General features: G+C 41.5%; 1 protein-coding gene and 1 long non-coding RNA gene across 15 annotated transcripts in view; one reads left to right on the forward strand and one right to left on the reverse strand.

Annotated features, from left to right (window-relative positions):
- The window catches only part of KATNAL2 (katanin catalytic subunit A1 like 2), a 298,323-nt gene that overhangs the window by 274,429 nt on the left and 1,780 nt on the right, over positions 1-22,114 (forward strand). For 13 of the 14 annotated variants that reach the window (XM_063597270.1, XM_055102405.2, XM_063597268.1 and 10 more), the window contains 2 exons: positions 20,894-21,056; positions 21,905-22,007. In XM_063597270.1, the coding sequence (XP_063453340.1) occupies positions 20,894-21,056; positions 21,905-22,007 (266 nt within the window). The other variant, XM_057300394.1, reaches the window with a different exon arrangement.
- On the reverse strand, positions 28-19,800 carry LOC134729219 (uncharacterized). Its single transcript, XR_010110113.1, has 4 exons — positions 18,944-19,800; positions 14,328-17,656; positions 12,784-12,984; positions 28-1,318 (listed from the first exon to the last, which is right to left on the reverse strand). It is a non-coding gene; the product is annotated as an uncharacterized LOC134729219 (long non-coding RNA).

Raw genomic sequence — 22,114 nt, forward strand, 5'->3', positions numbered from 1 at the left:
AGATATAGGATCTATATATAATAATATCAAAGTGGAGTCCAAACAGAGAACCGTCATTGAAATGTGATTGTGGAAACTTTTAGGGAAGGAATCTTCTTTCCTTCAAAGGTTTAAAACAAGGTTGATCATAACCACTGGGGGTGAATATTAGAGTCAGCTAGGGAGGCAGAAAAACTGTAAGTCTTCAGGCATGAATGTGGGAAGGTCTGTGCCCTGGGGAGACCTACATATTTTCTGGAAGAATAGAGGACCTTCTACCCCCAGTGAATACCTAAGAATTTGTTGAGAAACTTATTGTGCTGTTTCGATTTTCCTAAGCCCAAATAAAATGGTTCACAGAAGTCAAAAAACCAAAAACAAAGCAAAAAACCCATAAAAATTGAATAAGCTTATAAGGGCTTTTCCAAAAATTTGCTTCTCAATGTGTCAGCTGGCAAATACACATGTGCTTTTGAGCTTATGTTCCTCATATCATTGATTGCATCATTACAACGTGCCTTAGAACCAATATGTTCTAACTCATATATCCTGTTTTATTATGAAAAATTCCCAAAAACACTAAGGAAAGGAAAAAAGCAGAATGAACCCACCATCTCCCCGTTTTAATAACTAACACTATCTTGCTCAATTTATTTCATCTATTCCAGCACCACCCCCTGCCACTTCTTTGCTGCAATATCTTAAATCATATTCAACTATTATGTTATTTCTCAAATGTACATGTTGAAGAAAAATAAGGACTTTTTTTACATTACTACAAAGTCATTATCACCCTAACATAATTAACAGTGATTCCTGTTTATATTCAGATTTCCCAATTTGTTTCAAAACTCTCTTTACCATTGACTTACTGAACTGGTATCCAAACAAGGTTTGCACTTTGTAATTGGTCATTCCCTTAAGTCTCTTAATCTAGAACAGACGGCCTCTTTTTTTTTTTTTTTTTTTTTGAGATGGATCCTTGCTCTGTCATCCAGGCTGGAGTGCAATGGCACGATCTTGGCTCACTGCAACCTCTGCCTCCCAGGTTCAAGCCACTCTACTGCCTCAGCCTCCCAGGTAGCTGGGACTACAGGCGCCTGCCACCACGCCCGGCTAATTTTTTTGTATTTTTAATAGAGATGGGGTTTCACCATGCTGGCCAGACTAGTCTTGAACTCCTGACCTCAAGTGATCCGCCCGCCTCAGCCTCCTTTTTTTTTTCTTTTCCTCCACTTGTCATTGACTTATTGCCTGCCAGAGGGATTGTCTTGCAGGATGTCCACACTTTCTGGATTAGGCTCGTTGTGTCCTCATGGTAGTAGGGTTGTTCTTACTCCTGTAATTAGACTAAAGGTTAGATAGATTATATTCAGGATCAATAGAATTTTTTGGCAAACACACTTCATAGGCGATGCTGTGCACATCACGTTGCATTATATCTAGAGGTATGTGATGTCTTGTTGCTCCACTTTTGGTGATGCTAAGATTGATCACCGGGTTCAGGTGTGTCACCCTGGTTCCTTGCCTGTACAGCTCCCATCAATGGTGTTAGCATCCATTGATGACCTCTGCCTGAATCAGTTATTTCACCAGGGGTACAAGTCTATCATTTCCTCTGATCAACAGCTGGAATTATTCTTGATAACAGAACTTTCCCTCTTCCAGTAAGGTTATTTGGTAACCCTGAAATATAGTTCATACTAGAAAAGCAGGATTTTTTTCTCTTTGATTTTTAGTTGTGAGTTGATGCCACAGTGACCTTCAGTGGCGACCAATGAGTCAGCCATCAGCTTCTTTCTCTTTCACTACAAGCTCATGACTTGTTTGGTACAACCCCATTAGTTTCAGGTTTTTTTCCCCCTAAAATTTTATTGAGATATAACTCACATACCACCCAATTCACCCATTTAGAGTATACGATTCAATGGTTTTGAGTGTATTTAGGGTTGTGCAACTACCACCACAATCAATTTTAGAACATTTTTCTTTACCCCAAAAAGAAACCCTGTACTCATTAGCAACCATCCCATTTCCCCTATGCCTACATCAGCATTAGGCAATCACTGATCTATTTTACGTTCTTGTAGATTTGCCTGTTCTTATACCTGTGAGTAGAATTATTGGGTCATACGGCCACTCTACGTTTGATTAGTTGAGGAACAGCCCAACTGTTTTACAAAGATGTTGCACCATTTCACATGAAGCAAATTCACACTTCACAAGCAAAGGATGAGGGTTCCGATTTCTCCACAACCTCGCTAACGCTTGTTATTATATGTCTCTTTTATTGTAGCCATCCGAGTGGATAAGAAATGGTTTTGATTTGCATTTCTCTGAGACAAATGATATTGTGCATCTTTTCATGTCCTTATGGGCCAATTGCGTATCTTCTTGGGAGAAATGTCTTTTCAAATCCTTTGTCCACTTTAAAATTTTTCTTTTTATTATTGAGTTATAAGACTTTTAAAATATATTCCAGATACAAGCCCTCTATTGGATATATGATTTGTAAATAATTTCTCCCATTCTGTAGCCCTTCCTTCCTTCCACCCTCCCTCCTTCCTTCCCTCCTTCCCTCCTCCCTTTCCTTCCCTTCCCTCTTTCCTTCCTTCCCTCCTTTCTTTCCCGCCTTCTTCCCTCCTTCCCTCCATCACTTTATCCCTCCCTCTTCCACTCTATCCATCACTTTCTTTCTCTCTTCCTTCCTTTCTGAACTTTTTTATTCCTTTTTTTCTCTACCTTGCTAAACTTCCCATATGTGTCTCATTTCCCAAGTCTTGGACCTTTCAGAAGACCCTGTACCTGGTTATTCGACAGCGGCACTGTCTAATAGAAATATAATAGAAATATATTGTGAGGCACATGCATACTTTCAGGTTTTCTATTAGCCACATTTTTTAAAAGTAAAAATAAATTGGTGAAATTAATGTTAATAACATGTTTTATTTAACAGTATTTTCAAAACATTATTTTAATATCAGTATAAAAATTAGTGTGATATTGTAGTTTCTTTTTTCATACTAAATTGGAAAAATCCAGCATATATTTTACATTTACATCACACCTCAGTTTGGAATAACTGGGTTTCAATACCCAAAAGCCACATGTGGCTGGTGCTACCATATGAGAGAGTACAGATCCAGAGACTCATTTGTCTTCCCTCATGCTGCTGTGGCAGAAATGGACAGTTGCCTCCCAACATTTATTTCACCCTCGGAATTTAAGAATAGAACTTCAAGTTGGGGGTTCTGTTTCTTAGTCTTCCCCTACTGTTAGGTGTGGTCAAGGCCAAGTTTCCTTCTTATATGTGCAGGATGACTCAGCTCCATTTTGTACATTTTGCTCCTAGAATCAGCCACTTATTCATGAAGCCCTGGTGCCTTTAGTGGGAAATGATGTTAATATTCAGAGATCACAGTCTCACAATTAGGCCTTTTGATTAGACAGAGCTAGGAAATACATATCTTTAAAAAGAGGCAAATAATGAGTCCATGCTAGTATTTCCCATTCAGATTTAGGATTAATATATTTGATTTTATATTGGTATCTTTTCTCTAATAGTGAAAATCTCAGTTCTTAGCATTAATATAATTAATACTCACTTTATCCCAATATGTACAAATACTGCATATGTGTGTATATCACAGAGCTTCTCAGTAATAACACCAATACTATCTTGACAGTGACATTCTGATGTGGAAAATGGTACTGACCTGGCCTAACTAAGGTGAAAGAGCTAATGTGGGATTTCTCAACCTCAGAGCTACTGACATTTTCAGGCCAGATAATTCTTTGTGGTGGGACTGTCCTGCGCATTGATGATGTTTAGCAGCATCTCTGGCCCACTATCCACTAGATGCCAGTAGCACCTCCTCCCCAGCAGTTGTGACAACCAAAATATGTCTTTAGACATTGCCATATGTTTCCTTGGAGGCAAAATCACCCCCAGTTGAGGACCACTGGACTAATCTAAGGACTTGATAAACATCACATAGAGATAAGCTGACACATATTCCACAGCTAAACTCACAATGTTTATTAAAAAAAAAAAAACATAAAATAACTGAACTTGGTTTTCTTACACAAAGCATAGCTTATTACATAATTTTTTCTGTATCTTGATTTTATCTTAACAAAATATCCTGCCAATCTTTTCAAATAAGTATATAAAGTTCTTCCTTGCTCCCTTTATAGCTGCACAGGGCTCCATTTTGTGTGTATAATAATTTATCCCACCAGCCACCTAATGATAGGCATTTGGGTTAATCCTACTCTTTTGCTATTAAAAAGAATGCTGCCGTGAGCAGCAGTGTGGAGACCACACTTTGTGTATTTGCTAGTGTATCTTTGGGGTAGGTTCCTTGAAGTAGATTTTGCTGGGTCAAAGGGCTAATGTGCATGAAAGTATGGTAGAGCCTGCCAAGTTTCCCCCCGCAGAGGTTGTACCACTTTGTATTCCCACTAGTGTCCTGCTTTCATTACTTAACATGACAGTAAGAACATTTCCAATGTCATTAAATCATCCTTGAAAATTGGATTTTGTAATGGCTGCCCAAAATTCTCACACATAAATATACCATCATTTAGTTAATAATTCCTTCCCTGTTGAACATATATGAAGATCCCAAACTTTCTCTGTTAGAAATAACACTGAAATGAATTTCCTTGCATAAAAATCTTTGACTAAAGTTCTGGTTGTTTCCTTAGGACAGATTTCCGGAAGTCAGTTTACTGTAGCAGAGGGTTTAGATGTTTCTTAAGTCCCTTGTGACACATTGCTGAAGTCCTTCTATGAGAAAATAGTGTATTTTTTAGCAAGAATGTGGGAACAGATCTTTCTCTTGACTTCAGGGTCTTAGATGAGGGAATAGACTTATCTGATTCAAGCAGTCTGTCCTTCTAGGGGAAATAACTAAATCATACCAAGTGATGTAAAGACCCAGTCTTAAAATCCCAAAAGAAATTCCTTACAGTTAGTGGCAGTTCTCATCTATTGCATCGTCCGGGGCACTAGGCTATTCTTTACTGCTGGTTGACTTACCACCATTTTCTCTAGAGACATAGATTCCGTCTCAAAGGGGCAATCATTTTCTCCCTTCCCAGCAGTGACAGGTGTGCAGCCTTTGTTTATTCAGCCCTTCTCCTCCAAAGAGCACCTTCCCTAGTCTATAGCATCACAGAGAGGACCAGAAGAAAGAACAGCTCTTGTGTGTCAATTGATGTATAAACAAGCAAGAAGAGGAATAACAAATGCTGCACCTTCAATATTACTGCTTAAAATAATAGCCATGTAAGAAATTTAGTAAACACAGTTAGAACTAATTTGATGTGCCTTGATTGTTGAGTATTCACAAACTCAAGCCTGAGTCAGGAAACAAAATACTGAACAGGCCCATTAAGGCAAATGTCATCTTTAAATACCTATTTAACTCTCTGGAAGTTTGTACAAATAAGGTGTGAAGACTAAATGTATGAAGCATGCTGAAATTCATGTTTTCCTTGCTGTTTGTAAAAGGGCTAGAAATCCCAGCAACTCTCTTAAAAATCAGACACCTGGTATACCAAGCTCTGGATTTAAAAATCCCTAACATTTAGAAGAAAACTTAAGATCCAAGAGATGGAATAAAATGGTTCTGATTCACTTGCAGGGGAAATCAGCAAGGAAAAGAGCTGTCAGTCAGCAGTGGCTCACTTGTGTCATCGCCTGGTGACTTCAACTTATTTTTTCAGCCAAATTTGAAACCCGCCGGGGCAACTGCTAACAGGGATGTCTTTCTGTTATCTATGTTAACCTACTTCTTCCTACATGAACCCTCTCCTGCTGGTGTAACATTGCTATAGCAATGCATGCATGTGATTGGAGGGATAAGCAGATGTAACCCTTGTTCTTTCCATAGTAACCACATGCATTTCTGGGCTCCAGGAAGAAGCTGTCCTCCCTGCCTGCAATCAAGGTCTTGATTGTGCCTTGACTAGATCAACATTTTTCCAAAAGCAGTCTGCCATAGGTCAGCAAGCGTTGTGCAAAAAATGAGATCTAGTGGCCTGGTATGTTCAGGAGATGCCAAGTTAAAGACAGTTCAACTGGTTTCCCCCAGCAGGGTTGCTCAATGTCTTTAAAATACGACTGTGGGCCAGGTGCAGTGGCTCATGCCTGTAATCCCAGCACTTTGGGAGGCTGAGGTAGGCAGATCACTTGAGGTCAGGTGTTCAAGACCTGCCTGGCCCACATGACGAAACCCTATCTCTACTAAAAATATAAAAATTACCCAGGCGTTGTGGCACGTGCTTGTAGTCCCAGCTACTCAGGAGGCTGAGGCAGGAAAATGACTTGAACCTGGGAGGTGGAAGTTGCAGTGAGTTGAGATTGCACCACTGCACTCCAGCCTGGATGACAGAGCAAGACTCTGTCTAAAAAAAAAAAAAAAAAAAAAAAAAAAAAAAAAAAAAAAGCCTGCCTCTGGACTCTTGCACTCACACTTACCTGAGTCTAGAATCTGGAATGCAGTGGCACCCCCACCCCCGTCTCCCTCCCCTTCAGATATCTGCAGGGCTCTGTAGGTCACCTTCAGGGGTCTGCTCTGATGCCATCCACTCAGCGTCCTATTCATAATTGCAGCCCCGGCCCCAGCTCCCTATGCTGCATTCTTGCTTTGTGTTTCTTCCTGTGCTGTTACCAGAAGTGATACTAATTTGGAATTAATGGCGATTAAGCTTTACAGCCCCTTGATTTCCTGGGACCCTTCCTTGGCTCATGGAGAGTCCCCAGCAATGTCCTCATGGTCTTCATTTTTGCAAAAGTTGTGAAATGGTAGTTTTATTGCTGGAACCACTTTTGCAAAAATTATATAACAGTTAGAAGATTATGGCAGTGAAAGAGATCTGATCTAACCAACCTCCATCTTGCCTTTAATCATTCCTGAGCTCAAGCCAAGCTAACTTTGGGAGACATTTCGTTTATAGTTTAAATGATAATAACCCTTTTTGAAAACTATGTGGCCTTCCTAAAGCTAATGCAAGACCACCAGGTTAGAAGGATGAGAGGAGCCTGAAGTCGTTAAGTTGTTACCAGCCATTACTCTGGAGGTCACAAAATCTGCAACTTCCCCAGTTACTCCTGCAGATAACATCACTATTGTAGAACCTAAGTAAGATTGGCCTTTAGAGATGTCTTTTAAAGTTTTTGCATTTCTGACGACCCACGACTCCACGTGAACCCACCAACTAGTCCCGTGGCCGCCCCCAGAAGAGGACCACTTTCCATACTCCCATTCAATTGCCCACCAAACTATCCTTGAAAAAGCCTAGCCTCCGAAATCTGGGGGAGATTGATTTGAGTAATGACTCCATTTCCCATGTGGCGTGGCCAGGCTTGTGTTTATTCAACTCTTTTTTTATTGCAAATAAATAAATAAATAAATAAATAAAAGATACTATTTGCAGGCTGGGAATGGTGGCTTATGCTTGTAATCCCAGTGTTTTGTAAGACTGAGGCAGGAGGACTGCTTGAGGCCAGCATGGACAACATAGCAAGACCTCGTCTCTACAAAAAAATTGTTAAAAAATCAGCCAGGCATGGTGGTGTGTGCCTATAGTCCCAGCCACTCAAGAGGCTGAGGCAGGAGAATTGCTTGAGCCCAGGAGTTTGAGGCTAAAGTGAGCTATGATCACACCACTGCACCCCAGCCTGGGCAACAGAGCTGCAACACCCTGTCTCTTAAAAAAAAATGCTATTGTGCTTTGTGACTCTCTATGAAAAATAAGATAAAGCAGTACTTTCCACACTTATCTGACCCCACTCCTTTCCTCAAGGAGTATCTCACAAGTCTAGTGTTCCATTTGAAAACCTTTTGGAAGACATTAGTTTGTATTACCTCACCCTGATCTGATGAATGCATTTTTCATTGCAATTGCCTTCAGTCCTGCCTGTAGGCTTTTTTTTTTGGAGACAGAATCTCGCTCTGTTCCCCAGGCTGGAGTGCTGGAGTGCAGTGGCACGATCTCGGCTCACCGCAACCTCTGCCTCCCGGGTTCAAGCAATTCTCTTCCTCAACCTCCCAAGTAGCTGGGATTACAGACACCCACCACCATGCCCAGCTAATTTTTTGTATTTTTAGTAGAGGTGGGGTTTCACCATCTTGGCCAGGCTGGTCTTGAACTCCTCACCTCATGATCCACCTGCCTTGGCCTCCCAAACTGTTGGGATTACAGGCGTGAGCCACCGCGCCCAGCCTGCTATTCATCTTTAATAGTATTTTTGTGCCTACTAGTGGTCAAACCATTTTGCTTGGAATTACTTACATACAACACTTCACTATCCCACACAATAATATCAAGCCCATGATCTTCCATGTGTGTTTTACGGGTAAAACCCATATGACGAGGAAAGAAGTATACTGTGCAGGATTTGGTAGGTCCAGTGGGGAAGGCACATGATGACTAGCAGGAGGTTACTAAGCAGTAACCTTGCTCTTGCTTCGTTCACACCTTACTGTTTGATCTCATCAGACAAAAACAACTTTCAACCTGGTTATTCTGGCATTACCTTTTCTTCTTCACAGGGTGTAGGTTGACATGCGAATCATACATTTCAAACCACATTTAAAACATTATAAAATTATTATAACCATTTTATAGAAAATAGGAGAATTAGAAAAAATACTTCTGATTTCACCACTGTGACTCAAGTATTACCATCTTTGTATCTACCTTTCTGGTGAAAATGGTTTAGTTATTTATCATCTTTTGCTTCCATATCCTTCTCTGGTAATGTTTTTTGTTCCCAAGAGAAAAACAGTTTTTACTCTTTTGGTTATTTTAAAGTAATAGTTGTTTATTATAAAAATCATAATTTATATGCTTTATTATTATTTGAAAGTGAATAGTCTTCACAATAGCAAAGACATGGAATCAACCTAAACGCCCATCAATGATAGATTGGATAAAGAAAATGTGGTACATATATACCATGGAATACCATGCAGCCATAAAAAGAACGAGATCATGTCTTTTGTGGGAACATGGATGAAGCTGAAGGCCATCATCCATAGCAAACTAACACAGGAACAGAAAACCAAATACCTCATGTTCTCACTTATAAGTGAGAGCTAAACGATGAACTCATGGACATAAGGAGGGGAACAACAGACACTGAGGCCTACTTGAGGGTGGAGGGTGGGAGGAGGGAGAGGAGCAGAGAAAAATAACTATTGGGTACTGGGCTTTGTGCCTGATTGATGAAATAACCTGTACAACAAACCCCCATGACAAAAGTTTACCCCTGAACCTAAAATAAAAGTTTAAAAAAGTGAATAGTCCCCTGTAACTATACCATGGAAAATGATGTAAGTCTCTCCAAACTCTTTTACATCTGTGTGTGTGTGTGTGTGTGTGTGTGTGTGTGTGTGTGTGTGTGTGTGTAGAGCACATACACAGAGCAACAAAAATGCGTTGTCCTGTAGATACAAGTGATATTTGTTCTATGGCCTGTTTTTTTTCCTTCATTTAATCTATTGTGGACAACTTTGAAAATCTGCCTAATCCCACATAAAACTCCATTGTATGTGTGTACCATAATTTATTTGACTTTTCTTTTTCTTGAGCGTTTTTAATCTGGTGCCAGCCTGTTGAACACCTTTTCCCACTACCATGACTCAGTGCCCTGCTGGGCTCCATGGACACTCTAAGGTCGGGGGGCAGTTCTTCGTTCAGTGTTTAGCTGGAGTAGGGCAGGTATTATCAAAAGGTTTTTTATTCTGGTAGACCGCCTCTCCTCAGTCCTTTGGCTAGCGAGAGCAGGCTTTTCATGGGGTGTTTGAATCTGTGCATGTTAGCAGTTCTGAATTGCAGGCTTCTCCTGCATTCTATTGGGATAGATGGGAAGTAAAGAGAAAACCCAGGGAACTCACTGCCACACCATTCCTCAAGTCCCAAGGTCCCTAGCTAGCCAGTCCTCATCTTTCCACCATTCAATGTCTCTCCATGTTTATTTCTTGTATTATATCCAGGGATTTTTAGTTGTAAGAGGGTGAACTAGAGAAGAATGGGCTACTCCGTCTTGGCCAAAGGAAAAGTCTTGTTCATATTTTTGTTCATAATTTATTTTACACTATCAGTGGAGTCTATTTCTGTTGTTAGTTTTTTTCTGCCAGCTCTCATTTATGATGGTTATGTGTTTTCTAATTTTATATTAATTAATAAATTTATTCATTCATTTTTGAGAGGGGGGTCTCACTCTGTTACCCAGGCTGGAGTGCAGTGATGCAATCTCAGCCCACTGCAACCTCCGCCTCCCAGGTTCAAGCGATCCTCCCACCTCAGGGACCACAGACGTGTGCCACCACACCCGGCTAGTGTTTTGTAATTTTAGATTGTTAGCTTACATTAATGAAGTGGTCTCTATCTGTGGGATTCTTGCATGGGTCCCTCCAGAGAATATTTGTTTTACTGTGTCAGTCTTTACATCACTTTTAGCTAATTTCCCTGTTCAGAATTTTTTGGACCATGCCAATAAGAGGAGATCTGTGGTCCTAACTTATCAGTGAACACTTTCTCCCACCCCAAAGTGCAAGGCAGACAAATTTCCCTGGTGCCTTCCATTGCTAGTGGGGAGATTTCCTAATCAACCCTTTCATAGTAGGCATGCACCCTTCAGCAATACTGAGTCTTTATGTGGTGGGCCTTGACGCCACCTCCCATCTTGAATGGGTCCAGGACCTTCTATGCCATTCTACATGTTGCCTTTAAAACTCAAACCTTTTGTAACCAAGAGACAAACACCCCTAATCAGCCATAGCTTCAACTGCCCAGCTTTCATTTTCAGCTTCCTCTTTATTTTTGGCCCTTGAGAATTCTGGCCCTGTCTCCTTGAGGGCTCAATTGTGCATTCGAAAGGTATTTCCTATAATTAATTGAGCTTTTTAAGGGACTGTATAACAAGAGAAGCTAGTTTATCTTTTTGCTGGAAACAGAGCCAGCCTTCCCATTTTTTTTCCTCTCAATTTTGGTAATATATTTTCTGGCAAGAGTAATTGAGGAATATATCTTCTTTGTTGATATTGTAGCAATTAGAAGTAATTTTCTTTCTTCATTATAAAGAAATGATGCTCTCAACCCAAACATCAGTAGGTCATAAACTGAACTGATAGCTGCAGACTCTCCTACAGGATCCTCAGGCCTCATGCTTCTGAACTCACTGCTCAGAATGAGAAGTGGGGTCTCTGTGGAGGCCACATCTGTCAGCTGATTTTCAAAAGTACTGCCCAGCCACATGGGTTCAATGAATCATCCCCTAAACTCATTGTTTCCATTATTTTCACTAAAGATTAAAATATAACATCTTATTTCCATTGCCCAAGTTGATGCGGCTTTTCTCTATTGATTAGAACTAATGATGATTATAAAATGCTAAAATTTTCAACAAAGCAGATTCACCTTCATAAATAATTCCTGGATGTTAAGGAAGCAGGCCATTTAACATGAAGTAAGTAGCCCTGCACCTAAAGGTCAGTCATGTGTTCAAGTAGTATTTCTTTAAAAAAAAAAATCTATTTTGAGATTAGATTATAAGACTGGCTAATTTTTGTATTTTTGGTAGAGCTGGGGTTTCACCATGTTGCCAAGGCTAGTCTCAAACTCCTGGACTCAAGTGATCCACCTGCCTCGGCCTCCCAAAGTGCTGGCAAGTGCTGGGATTACAGGCGTGAGCCACCATGCCCAGCTGAACTAGTATTTCTTCTTTTTTTTTTTTTTTGAGACAGAGTCTCACTCTGTCCCCCAGGCTACAGTACAGTGGCACGATCTTGGCTCACTGCAACCTTCGCCTCCCAAGTTCAAGCAATTCTCCTGCCTCAGCCTCCTGAGTAGCTGGGATTACAGTTGCCCACCACCATGCCCAGCTCATTTTTGTATTATTAGTAGAGACAGGGTTTCACCATGTTAGCTAGGCTGGTCTCAAACTCCTGACCTCAGGTGATCTGCCCACCTCAGCCTCCCAAAGTGCTGGGATTACAGGCAGGAGCCACCGCGCCCAGCCCGAAATAGTATTTCTTGAGCACCTGTTGGGTATTTATTCTGCATGATGGAGGGAGGGGGAATCCACATCATATGGTCCATAATCTTTGGCCTCTGGAAACTGGCAATCTGATTGAACAATCAGTGGGTTAGAAAATAAATAACTATGAGGTGGAGATGCAGCCAGCACCATGTGATTGGTACAGACGATAATAAGAACCAAAATATACAAGGGAAAGAGGCAATTTCTGATGACATATAGTTTTAAAAGCCTTTATGAAGTAGAGAGCACTTGATCTGGGTCTATAAACATGACTCAACTTTTGATAGACAAAGTGAAAGTTCCACATAAGGAAAATGGCCTGAGTAGAAACTCAGAACTAGGATGGCAAAAAGTGGATTCTGAGAATGGCAAACAGACCAGTTTGGCCCAAGTGGGAATTGTAGGTGGGGGACAGCTGATGCTGGGCTCACTGTGGAAGACAAAGTACCCTTCAATGCTTAATCATTGGCTCCCTATTATCAACCACAGAATGTTAATAAATATTAATTTCCAGAGTTGTCCTGACCACTCACTTCATGGTGTTACATAGACATACTGCAAAGACTTCCCTTTTAAAACTGAAGGTTGGTTTCTCTTATGCTGATAATTTCAACTTAATACATTTTAACTAGTGAAGGAATAAACTAGAATTATGTTGCTTCCACATTCTGTAAAATCTGGAATGATCTCTGTCCCAGGAACCCTGGTTTAACAATGGAGACAGGACGAGGGACTTAGGAAGGTACCTGAGGGTTGGCACAGGGGCTCAGCTGATCGGGCGCAAGGCCTTGAAGCAAGATGTAAACCGTCGAAGTGGCCAGTGGGTGCTGCACCTTTTATCCAGCAGTGGGCCTGGGTCCAGTGGACCAAACTCTGAGGTCTGTGAGTCTTTGCTGCATTTCACACTTGCTGTACACCAGCAGCTCACACTTGCTGGTAGTTTTGCCCTTTGAGGTGACAGAAGTACCAGAAAAACAAAAGAAAGGAGACATTAAAACAGAGTAACTAGGTTCAAAACTCAAAGTGCAGGGACTAAGGGGAGTGCTTTCTGGTTGCCACAGGTTAAATTTTTTAATATAAATATATTGGCATAAAGAATGATTCCTGGGTACATTCCATTTGTCCTTCGTTTCCTCCCTTGTATGATTATATGATTATTGATGTCATGAAAAGTGCATTCATCAGGACTGGCTGTCAGAGAGTTGCACTTATTTTGTGCCCACAAGCAGTTTTGAGGTAAATCTCTTGCTTTAGGGCATTAGCTAATCAATACAGACATCTGTAGTGAGGGATTGTTTTCCACATCATCTACAAGACTCCATTTTCCTAGGGCATTCTGGAGGGTTCTGGACTTCCTTTAGACAGGAAGTCACTCTGGATGGGATAGGGACAGCAGGAAGAAGGAGTCCCTGTGAAAGAATCTTTCTTCTTTAGCAGCCTGTCTTTTAGAAGCAAGTAGCTGATCCAAAGTAAAGGCCTTGGAAGAAAATACAGCAACTGCTCATTACCCCGTGCTCTGCCATTTCTAGGGGCTTATTTTCTCTTCCCTTGGGGTTTTCAGTCTGATATCAGCTCTTATTTTTTCTTTGAAATTTACAGGATCAATGATCCCACAGGCCAAGACCCAACCCTCCATATTACTGCCTTTAATTACATATAAGGAAGAGGGCGTCTTGTTTCTGTATATTGGAGGCATAGCAATGACAATACACATGGCAGGCAGTAAATACTGCTGAACGGCACTGAATTCCTAAAATATAAATGCAATGATTTAGCTTCCCTGTTAAAAGATCTCCCGGCCGAGTGAAGTGGATCACGCCTGTAATCCCAGCACTTTGGGAGGCTGAGGCAGGCAGATCACTTGAGGTCAGGAGTTTGAGACCAGCCTGGTCAACATGGCGAAATCCCGTTTCTACTAAAAATACAAAAAATAGCCCAGCATGGTGGCACACGCCTGTAATCCCAGCTACTCAGGAGGCCAAGGTGGGAGAATTGCTTGAACCTGGGAGGTAGAGGTTGCAGTGAGCCAAGATCGCACCACTGCACTCTAGGCTGGGTGACAGAGTGAGTGAGACTCCGTCTCAAAAAAAAAAAAAAAAGAAAAAAAAAATCCCTTCTCTCCTTTTTTTCTTTTCTCCCCCATCACTTCACCTTTTTCTCCTATAATTCAGTCACAACTGTTAACTGTCTAGATGGACTCTTGATACATTGAGACATTCCAGGCATTCTATGAGTTTCATCTCCTTGGAGAGAAGGCTGGTAAGAGCCTTCTTACCAGCTCCAGGCTCACCTGCTTGTCCTGCACCTAGTCTGGAGAGGAAACCCTGGGGTTCCCCATCGTCCTCCTGGAGGGTCCTTCACTCTCTGTGTCACAGCCTCTGTTTCTTGAATCCCTTATAGTCCTTTGGTGTGGTTTACTCTCCTCCTTTGGAGAGAATCCTCCAATGCTTTCCTGATAAAGGGTACATGGGAGGTAATTTTTTTTAGGCCTCACATGTTGAAAATGTCTTTATTCTATCCCCCAACTTAATTGATGTCTTCATCAAGAGATAGATTTCTATGCTAGAAATTATTTCTCATCTGAATTCTGAAGGCAGTGTTCTATTTTCTTTTAATGTCTTACATTGCTGTTGAGAAGTCTTATTGATCCATTGTACATAACCTGTTTTTTCTCTCTGGAAGCTTTTATGATCCTTTCTTTGTTCTCCAGGTTTTGAAATTTCACCACGATGTGACTTGGGAGTCCACTAGCAGTTAACTGAGGCACAGGTTTAGGGACTCACTGAGTTAAATCTTCATGCTTGCCTCACAGGGTTGTTGTGAGAATTAAATGAATTAATGTCTGTAAAATGCTTGAGACATTGCCTGCCACTTAGTTAAGTACTAGTTAAGCATTTGCTTTTATTAATATTTCACATACAGAAAATTATTTCCTAGAATTCTGGAAAGTTTTCTTGAATGATTTCTTTGATATCCTCCCTTCTGTTTTCTCTGTCCTTTTTTTTTTTTTTTTTTTTTTGATCTCCTATTGTCTGTTGGCTCTCCTGTAATAATGTTCTCATTTTAAAAACCATTTCTTTCTCATTTCGAATTTCTTTGTGTGTGTGTGTGTGTGTATTTATGTGCATATTTGTGTGTCTTTTTTTTTTTTCTTTAATTGAGACAGGGCCTGGCTCTGTCACCCAGGCTGGAGCGCAGTGGCATGACCACAGCTCCCTGCAGCCTCAACCTCTTGGGTTCAAGCGATCGTCCCACGTCCCAACTAGCTGGGACTACAGGCATATGCCTGGCTAATTTTTTTGTAGAGATGGGGTCTCACTGTGTTGCCCAGGCTGGATTCAAACTCCTGGGCTCAAGTGATCCTCCTACCTTGGCCTCCTAATGCACTGAATTACAGGCATAGGCCACCATGCCTGGCCTTGTGTATCTTTCTTGTCCTACTCTGTGAGAGATTTCTCCAGCTTTATCTTCTAAATTTTCCATTGTGTTTTTAATTTCTTCTATCATATTTTGTATTCTCAAGTTACTGTATTTTGTTGTTTTTCTCTATTCTTTTTAAATGGCATCCTCTTTGCTGTAGTCTGAATGTGTTCCTCAAAATTCATGTGTTAGAAATTTAATCCCCAATGCAACAGTGTCGGATGGTAGAGCCCTATGGGAAGTGTTTAGGTCACCAGGGCTCCACTGTCATGAACAGATTACTGCCATTATAAAAAGGCATGATGGAGGCAGTTTGGTCTCTCTTTTTTGCCTTCCACTTGCCATCATGTGAAGACACACTGTTTCCGCCTCTTGAGGATATGCCATCTTGGAAGCAGAGGCCAGGCTCTCACCAGACACCAAACCTGCTGGTGCCTTGATCTTGGTCTCCCACCCTCCAAAATGACAAACCATGAAATTTCTGTTCTTTATAAATTACCCAGTCTCAGGTATTTTGTTAATAGCAGTTCAAAATGGACTAAGACACTCTTCTTGTTTCACGGCAATATTTTCTTACATCTCTCTGAGAATACTAATTTTTGAAGTTTCATTTCCCTGAAGAATTCTGTTTTCTCCAAGATTCTTTTTATTTTCCCCCATTTATTTGTGTTGGGCTCTGTCTTCAAGTTAGAGGAGTTCCACAGATGTAGGTCTTCTTGGCTGCCTAATGTTTATGAGAGGGGTACATTAACAAAACCCACAGGAAGCTCTGTGCATGTGGCAAAGCCTTGCCAACTGTGGGCTCCATGTATTGAGATTTGACTGGGTTACTGTGTTGGGGAACTCCCAATATCAATGTCCTTAGGGTCTTTCTCTTTGGCTGGTCAGATTGCCAAGTGACGATTCTTGCAATCTCCTGCCTGGAGGGCAAGAGTTTGGCTGCTAAGAGTCTAGGGATAGTCGGTATCTCATTGCTTCAGTACAGTACACTATTTTCAACTGAGCCTGGTGTTTCCCAGCCTGGAGACCCTCCATTTTACCCTCTACCAAGGTATGGGAGAGGCAGTTCCCCTGCTACTGGAGGGGGTGGAAATCTGTGATCTTTTTTTTATGCAAATTGGCAATCAAACCCCCTATTTTCAACCCAGCCTCACCCTCACCTCTAAAGGTAGAAGAAGATACTGCCAAGTCTCTCGGGGTTTCTGTGACTCAGATTATTTCTTGACTTTCTTTACTGCTGATTTAGAAAGCAGCTTCTCAGTTCTACTAAGTTTCTTTTACTCATCATTATGCTTCCCAGCTTTCAAATCTTTGCTTCAATCAGTTCTCCAATTCTCTTTGCTTTTGTGGGTTTATGCCATTCAAAAACTCTTTCAGTGGTGTTTAGTAGGAGGAAGCAGAGCTGATTGTGTTTATCCCCAAATTTAAGTGCAGTCTTAGTTAAAGTTCATCAACAATGAAGTGTAATATGGTTTGGCTGGTCCCCACCCAAAATTTCATCTTCAGTTATAATCCTCATAATCCCCACCTGTCAAGGACGGGACCAGGTGGAGATAACTGAATCATAGGGGTGGTTTTCCCCATGCTGTTCTCATGAGATCTCACTGCACCTTGATGGTTTTATAAGTGCTCACTCTGTCCTGCCACCCTGTAAAGAAGATGCCCGCCTCTCTCTTTTGCTTTCCATCATGATTGTCAGTTTCTTGAGGCCATGTGGAACTGTGAGTCAATTAAACCCCTTTCCTTTATAAATTACCCAGTCTCAAGTATTTCTTCATAGCAGTGTGAGAATGGACTAATACAGTGTTTTTATTTCAACCTTAGTAACACAGCCTTCTGTTGGAACATCCTTGGGTATGAAGGATAACATATTTTTGTGGCTTATATGCAGGGGTGATATTCAAAATACTGAACAACTGGTGTGGTGTGGGTGCTGACCAGTCAAGGGGAACAGCATCATTCTTGCTGCCTGCTGGCTGTATATTATTGCTGAGTATGAACAAGGAAGAAACCATTTGAAGCAAAGATAAGCACATCCTCAATTGGAGTGCTAGGCAAAGTTCTGCTGTGAAGCGTGTTTTTTTCTTCTTTTCCTTGACCCTGTGCCTTGAATATAAATGTGCCTTGAGAGGGGGAATGATTGTGCAAGGGAAGAGGTGGCTGAGTCTCTGATGTGCGATGAATGTCAACAGGGTGAGCCTGATAAAAGAAGCAAATGCAAAAAAGAAATAGGTCATTGTTACTGTCGGTAAGGCACCCCTGGACTATGGATTCTCAGCTCAGGGTTAGACAAACAATAGGAGAGGAAAAGACACACTCCTTAAAGAAATCTGGTTGCTGTGATTTAGGATTCAGATATGTTCCCTGGAAGTATGTTTTCAGTTTAAAAAGAAATATTGTAACATAGATTCAGAATGAGAATAAGAAAAAATGGGAAGACAGTTTAGATATTCTCAGTGTTTTTATGAGTGAGAAATACCTGGTGATGACGTTTTCATTGTTACTCTTTTTTAAAAAATATTTAAAATTTTATGTTTTAAAAAATTTATTTCTGTCACTCAGGCTGGAGTGCAATAGTATGATCTCAGCTCGCTACAACCTCGGCTTCCTGGGCTCAGGTGACTCTCCTACCTCAGCCTCTCAAGTAGCTGAGACTACAGGCGTGCATCACCACACCCGGCTAATTTTATTTATATTGTGCAGAGACGGGGTCTCACTATGTTGCCCAGCATAGTCAGCAAATCTTCTACCTCAGCTTCCCCAAGGGCTGGGATTACAGGCGTGAGCCACCGCACTCAGCTCATTGTTACTCTTTATCAATGGTTAGGCTAACATACAGGAATTTCCTAATTTCTATCCTAGAAAATCAAATAAACAGTTCACAGACTCACACTCAAGATGATCTGTTGATAATAGGAATGGTAATTTAGAGTAACCAAATAGCCTCAGCTGATGAGGGAAAGCTCTGCTTTACATAATAGTGCTATGTAATTTCATAATAACTCCAAATAATGTATTTGGAATGAAAAATCCAGGCCAGGCGTGGTGGCTCACACCTGTAATCCTAGCACTTTGGGAGGCTGAGGCGGGTGGACTGCTTGAGCTCAGTAGTTCAAGACCAGCATGGTTAACATGGTGAAACTGCATCCAAAAAATATTAGCCGGGCTCGCACCTGTAGTCCCAGCTACTGGGGGGCTGAGGCAGAAGGATCGCTTGAGTCCAGGAGGTGTAGGTTGCAGTGAGCTGCGACGGCACCACTGCACTCCAGCCTGGGCAACAGAGGAAGACCCTGGCTCAAAAAAAAAAACAAAAAAAAATCCAACTCTGTGTGTGTATGTGGGTGTGTGTTTAATCAGCATTTGCAACCTCTAGTGAAATAATTGATTCAGACAAAGATCATTAATAGATGCTAAAACCATTAGTTGAAAGGGTATAAGGAATTGGGTATTCCTATGGTGTCAAAGTATTGTACACAGAATACTTACTACATGCTGAGAGAAGATGTTTTTCTTTACAACGGAGAGTTCCATGGCCACCAGAAAATCAACCACCACACCGACAGTGAGATACACAGATGTGTGGATCCTGATGAATATGAAAACACATCATCATCTATGCAATACGCTTGCCAAAAAATATTTACCCTAAATCTCATTAAGCTTTTAGAACTTCCCTCTTAGAGACAGGGAATAGAGGAACCAGTTTCATGTATCACAAGGAAATCATCAGACAAATTCAGAATGTGGGACATTCTCCAGCTGGCCCTGTTTTTTCAAAAAGGGTCTAGGGCAAGCAGGCTGGCCTAGATTAAAAAGAGATTTAAGAGACATAACCATACATAATGCATATTTGTTCACTGGATTTTGTCAGAAAATGATGGAAGATATTTTGGGGATGGTTGGAGTATTTTTTAACTTTTATTTAAGCTCAGGGGTACATGTGCAGGTTTGTTGTATAGGTGAACTTGTGTCATGGGGGTTTGCTGTACAGATTATTTCATCACCCAGGTATTAAGCCTAGTACCCATTAGTTGTTTTTCCTGATCCTCTCCTCCTCCCACCCTCCACCCTGACTGGAGAAATCTGAATATGGACTGAGCATTAGACACATCACAGAATCAGTTTTGCCAGGTGTCATAATGATATTGTGGCTATGTAAGCAAATGCCCTTCTTTGGAAATACATGCTAAAATATTTAGGGATGAGGTGTCATGATATAAATTACTTTGAAATAATTTAGCAAGAATAGGTAGATAGAGAGATATGAAGCAGATATAGAAGAATACTGGTGCTGAATCAAGATGGTATGTATATAGATGTTCAATTGTTTTATTCTACTTTTATATTAGCTTGAAAGCCATTGCACTCCAGCCTGGTGACAGAGCAAGACTCCATCTCAAAAAAAAAAAAAAAAAAAAAAAAAAAGTGTACTAGTCCATTTTCATGCTGCTGGTGAAGACATATCCAAGACTGGGAAGAGAAAAAAATTAATTGGACTTACAGTTTCACATGGATGGGGAGCCTCAGAATCATGGCGGGGGGCAAAAGACACTTCTTATATGGTGGCAGCAAGAGAAAATGAGGAAGATGCAAGAAGCGGAAACCCCTGATAAAACCATCAGACCTCGTGAGACTTATTCACTACCATGAGAACAGCATGCGTGGTGGAAACTGCCCACATGATTCAAATTATCTCCTACTGGGTCCCTCCCACAACACGTGGGAATTATGCGATTACAATTCAAGATGAGATTTGGGTGGGGACACAGAGCCAAACCATATCAAGTTGTTTAAGGAAATGGCCTATGGATGCAAAATCACATAAACTTGGCCTGACAGTTTTGGGAGGAGTAAAAGTGAGTGTCTGAAAGGGCCGTTATTTGCACTGGGCACCCGGGAAGGGCCACTGGTGCTAAGTTCACCAATGTAATGAAGTGAGGGGGTCATTCACTCCAGAAGGACTGAGAATTTTGGAAGAGTTAATGTACTTAGAGTGCCCAAGTTATTGTCAGCAATAATTTACTCACTGGCAAGATCGGATTGAATAATTCATGTTACAACTGCAATGAGAATACTCATGATTGCCGGTTGTTAGTTGGTTTTTGTACCCCAAATTAAGTCGCATAAAATTACTTCCTTTTCATTAGTTCTGAGAATGTGTTCTTTTTCTTTTCTTCCATTCATCCTTCCTTCCCTTTCTTCTCCTTCCTTTCTGCTTTCCTCCCTCTCTTCCCTTCCTTCCCTCCCTCAGTTCTCTTTCTCACCAATTCTTTCTCCAAATAATATTAATTGTCCCATCCCCTCAAGGCATAGATGTAGAGTGACAGTTAAAATGCAGAATTGCTTCCTGCAATGCTAAATTGTTCTTAAAGTACAGTTGTTGTTCAGGAAGTGTGTTTGCAGCCCTGTCCAGCTCCATTTCTGGTGTGATTTCAGGGAGCTGGACTGTGCCATGTTACGCCGCCTGGAGAAGAGGATTCTGGTCGATCTCCCCAGCCGGGAGGCCAGGCAGGCCATGATCTACCACTGGCTGCCTCCTGTGAGCAAGAGCAGGGCCTTGGAGCTGCACACAGAGCTGGAGTACAGTGTGCTGAGCCAGGTCAGCTGCCCTGGAGAGGGGCACATGTAGGTCAAGGGCCCACCATATGGCCATCTTGTAGACCAGGTCTTACCATGAGCTGATAGAAGCTTGAGACACTTAGAATAAGATCCAAGCTGCCCCCGTAATGCAATGGGCATCTTCACGAAGAATAAGCTCCTTTTCACTTAAAAATATTCAGAGAAGGAGAAACAACGTGAGGCAGTGGAAACAGCATAGGGTTTAGACTCAGAGAACCTATGGTCAAATCCTGGCCCTGCTGCTTGTTAGCTGTGTGACCTCGGAGAAGTCACTTACTCTTTGAGCCTGTTTCTTCATCTGTAAAATGGGTAGCAGATGAGCCACAAAGAATGACTGTGATGATTACATAACAGAAAAGCTCCAGGTACATGTCTATTATGCCCATTATCACTGGTGTCCATTCCCAGGGTGTTGCAGAAATGTTGCCTGCTTTTGGTGAACATTTGAACACAATGTTCTCTGAGGTTCCTAAATGGCAGGTATGATCTTATTTACAAGAATAAACGTGCCTACCAAATTTGACCATCCTTGGATTTGAGCACAGGGGCCCTGATAGGCTAACTTGGGTGTTCTGATCCTTCACTGGCATCTTACAGCATATTTCGATGGTGTTAGAAAGCCATTCTAGCCCAGCTGCTTAGGTTATCCCAACATGCTAGCAGGGTCTCTTCCTCAAGCACTGTTTATCTGGGAATCTTTTTAGGGTGTTCATGGGTGACAGATACAGAATCTACACAGGGCTTCTGATATTGGGTCCTGCCTATAACAACGTAATGGCCAGGAGCATTCCGCCCACTGACCAATGGCTGGTTTTTTGGCTGTTTCAGGAGACTGAGGGCTACTCAGGCTCAGATATTAAGCTCGTCTGCAGGGAAGCAGCCATGCGGCCCGTGAGGAAGATCTTTGATGCACTTGAAAGTCACCAGTCAGGTATGGGTTGGATCACCATGAAGGTGTTCCAGGAATTTGTGTAAAAATCCCTCTCACCAGCAGATGGAGCCTGGCGCCTGTTCTTGGTGCCGCTTTACACTTGGCAA

This window comes from Pan paniscus, chromosome 17 (genome assembly GCF_029289425.2).
Source record: "Pan paniscus chromosome 17, NHGRI_mPanPan1-v2.0_pri, whole genome shotgun sequence".
NCBI classification, from domain to species: domain Eukaryota; kingdom Metazoa; phylum Chordata; class Mammalia; order Primates; family Hominidae; genus Pan; species Pan paniscus.